General features: G+C 39.8%; 1 protein-coding gene across 1 annotated transcript; it reads left to right on the top strand.

Annotated features, from left to right (window-relative positions):
• Positions 1-744: 744 nt before the first annotated feature.
• Positions 745-1404, top strand: LOC149213602 (uncharacterized). Its single transcript, XM_089389084.1, has 2 exons — positions 745-1186; positions 1322-1404. Exons 1-2 carry the CDS (start codon positions 745-747, stop codon positions 1402-1404), a joined length of 525 nt encoding a protein of 174 aa, XP_089245210.1.
• The last annotated feature ends 1561 nt before the right edge of the window (positions 1405-2965 follow it).

The raw sequence follows: 2965 nt of genomic DNA, 5'->3' as shown, positions 1-2965 counted from the left end.
GCCACCTAGTTCCCAATCTACAGATCTTTCTAAGGACGATGATGATTGTCAAGTTGTGTTTGAATATGGCAGCCAACCACCGTTTACTTCAATGAGAGAAACTCATGGGGAAATACGCCAAAAGTGGGAAGAAGCAGCTTTGCGGAAACGAAGTGCCTGAGAAACAAAGATTAGGCCACCATGGCTCTACTGGTTTAGATGTAAAGCGGCATGTTAAGAGGTTAAAGTGAATTTGACATTTGGCAGCTGATGCAACAAATGTCAGATCTGCAATCGCGGAAAGAATCTCACAACTGTCTCTCAAAGGATTTGCGGGAGACACAACAAAAGCGCATGAAAGAACAGAAAGATATAAAAAACCCCAGAAGAAGAAGAACAAAAACACCAAGAAGAAGAAGCTAAGATCGAGCCCGCCAGCGAAGATGTCTCAGATCAGAGAATCCCCAAGAAACCGAGCGCCTACGGAGAAAATTCATAGGGTTTAAACAATTCAGAATCCCTACAATCTAATGGGGTGCCAAGATTGCCAGCGAAGGTGGAAGTGAAGACGAAGCCCCCTCGGTCTCTGCACATATCGAAGATAGCTATTGCCCCAGAGGATCCCATGGCCAACGAAGTTCGTTTAATGTGTTTTGCCAATCGTGATGTTTGCTGCTACAAACTGAGAAAATATGATGAAACAGTGAAGGGTTCGAGTGGATTTCACCTGATGAGATGATGAAAATTACTTACTGTGAAGCTGATATGGAGGAATTGTCAGTTTCCCATGATCTCTGTGTAGGTGGTGATTGTTTCATGATGTTGCAACATACGAATGCTATACATTCAGTGATCCCATATGTGAAGTTCAAAGATCTCAAGGACCGATTAAAGGGTAGCAGCAGGTTCTTTCTAGGATCAAACAAAGTATTACAAATTGCATTGGGTCGCACAGCTGCTGATGAAGTCAAGGACGGTATTCATAAAGCTAGTGAGATGTTACATGGTGAATGTGGTCTATTCTTTACCAATCTACCAAAAGAAGAGGTTATGAGAATTTTTGAAACTTTTGAAGAGCGTGATTTTGCAAGGACTGGATCAGTTGCAACAGAAACGGTTGAGTTGAATGAAGGTCCTTTGGAACAATTAACGCATGAGATGGAACCATTTCTGCGGAAGCAGGGGATGCCAGTTCGATTAAATGAAGGTGTGATAGAATTAGTAGCAGATCATGTAGTTTGCCGAGAAGGAGAGCCAATATCACCCGAAGCATCATAGAAGGAGAGTCATCATTTGCAGTGCAGGATGAACCTTGTGATCCTGTCGTCAATGGTTGTTACAGAAGTTGTGATAGCGCAAAAGAAATTTTTCCAGGCATTGCTTCAAAAGGATTTGGAGGTTGTGAATGACTGGAGGAGAGCGTAAGCGCCTTTTGAATATAGCCATGCAATTGATCACCAATGCGGACAAAATAGTTCCAAAACTGATAGACCGTGCTTCCAGAGTTCTTATTTTTTTTTACAGATGACAAAACTGTTGGACATTTAGGAGGATTATTGTATGTTCCGTGGATATCAGTATTGTTGAATTGTTGGGAATACTTCAGGAGAAGATCGTGATGCTTCCATAGATTCTTTCAATCAAGGAGGGAGTGAAAAGTTTGTTTTCTTGCTTTCAACTAGAGCTGGAGGACTTGGTATTAACCTTGCCACAATAGATGTGGTCATTTTGTATGACAGTGACTGGAATCCACAAGTTGATCTACAAGCCCAGGATCGTGCACATGGAATTGGACAGAAGAAAGAAGTTCAATTTTTTCCGCTTTTGTACAGAGTACACTATAGAGGAAAAGGTGATTGAAAGGGCTTATAAAAATAGAAGCATTGGACATTGGATGGTGCAATTGTATAAAGAACTCAGATATCAAACCTATGGCTTGGCCTACAAGTTTGAAGGAGCTGCAGACTTATCGAAATAAAGTCGCAGATTCAAGCATTGTTTATGTAGGTTGTCCGGTGACTGTGGCATAAATGAATACAATTTCAGGTCTTGTTGTTTTAACAGATCTCAACATAAAGTCATGTTGTATAACTGATGCTGGAAGACTGTGCTTTTGAAATTACACAGTAGTTTCGTAGCGCGCTATGAAATTGTTGTAGCTGCATGTTACAATTCAGTGATCAATTATAATTGACAAAGTGGCAAATCTTTTTGAAAAGTTTTGTCATCACACAGGTACATGGAAAAGGGTGGCCAGCACAGCATGGATGTGGCAATCTGTTCAATTTGGGTTATTAAAGGCTAGAAGACATGCTTCTATACATTCGAACTTTTTGAGGAAAACTGAAGCCGAGAAGCAAGGGAAATCTCCTAATACTTCTGAGCAGTTAAAAGATTCAGCATTCAAGGTCAATATGGAGTATTAAACATCCAGCTCAGCCAAATCGAAAGAGGACCAGGTGTCAAAAAACAAGGAGAAGCCATTATGCATGGAAAATGGAGTTAGAGTCATAGTTAATTTAGAACTCTTTAAAAACTCCAGTTAGCACTTTATTGTATTTATTAGTTAGTTAAATAGCTGATAGGTGTCATTAGAGGTAGTGATCGAATTCCCCTCATGCTGGAGGAGGAAGCTCGAATTAGTTAGAATAAGGATTCTATATATAGCTGAAACAACAATGTAATGGGGGTTGGAAATTTTATAACAGAGTACTGTTTTGGCTTATGTAAAGACAGAGTTCAGTAAAATAATTTGACTGCTTTTCTTCTCAGGATTCATGAAGGATTTCTATGTTTAGAATGTATGATTTTATCTTTTCCTTAATGTCTTGTGCAGTTGCATAGGTGTACAATCACTCAGAATTCACTGATTGTGCTCTGATTTCCTGTGTGCATTTATGAGCTGTGGTTCCATATGTGTTGTGTTATGAATATTCAAATGCTAAGTGCCCTGACTTCTATGCAAAGGCAGTACCATTGTTTACTG

This window comes from Pinus tabuliformis, chromosome 1_1 (genome assembly GCF_031772625.1).
Source record: "Pinus tabuliformis cultivar Carrire ecotype Pingquan chromosome 1_1, CPIR1, whole genome shotgun sequence".
In the NCBI taxonomy this organism is placed as follows: domain Eukaryota; kingdom Viridiplantae; phylum Streptophyta; class Pinopsida; order Pinales; family Pinaceae; genus Pinus; species Pinus tabuliformis.
This window is presented reverse-complemented; position numbering and strand designations above follow the sequence as displayed.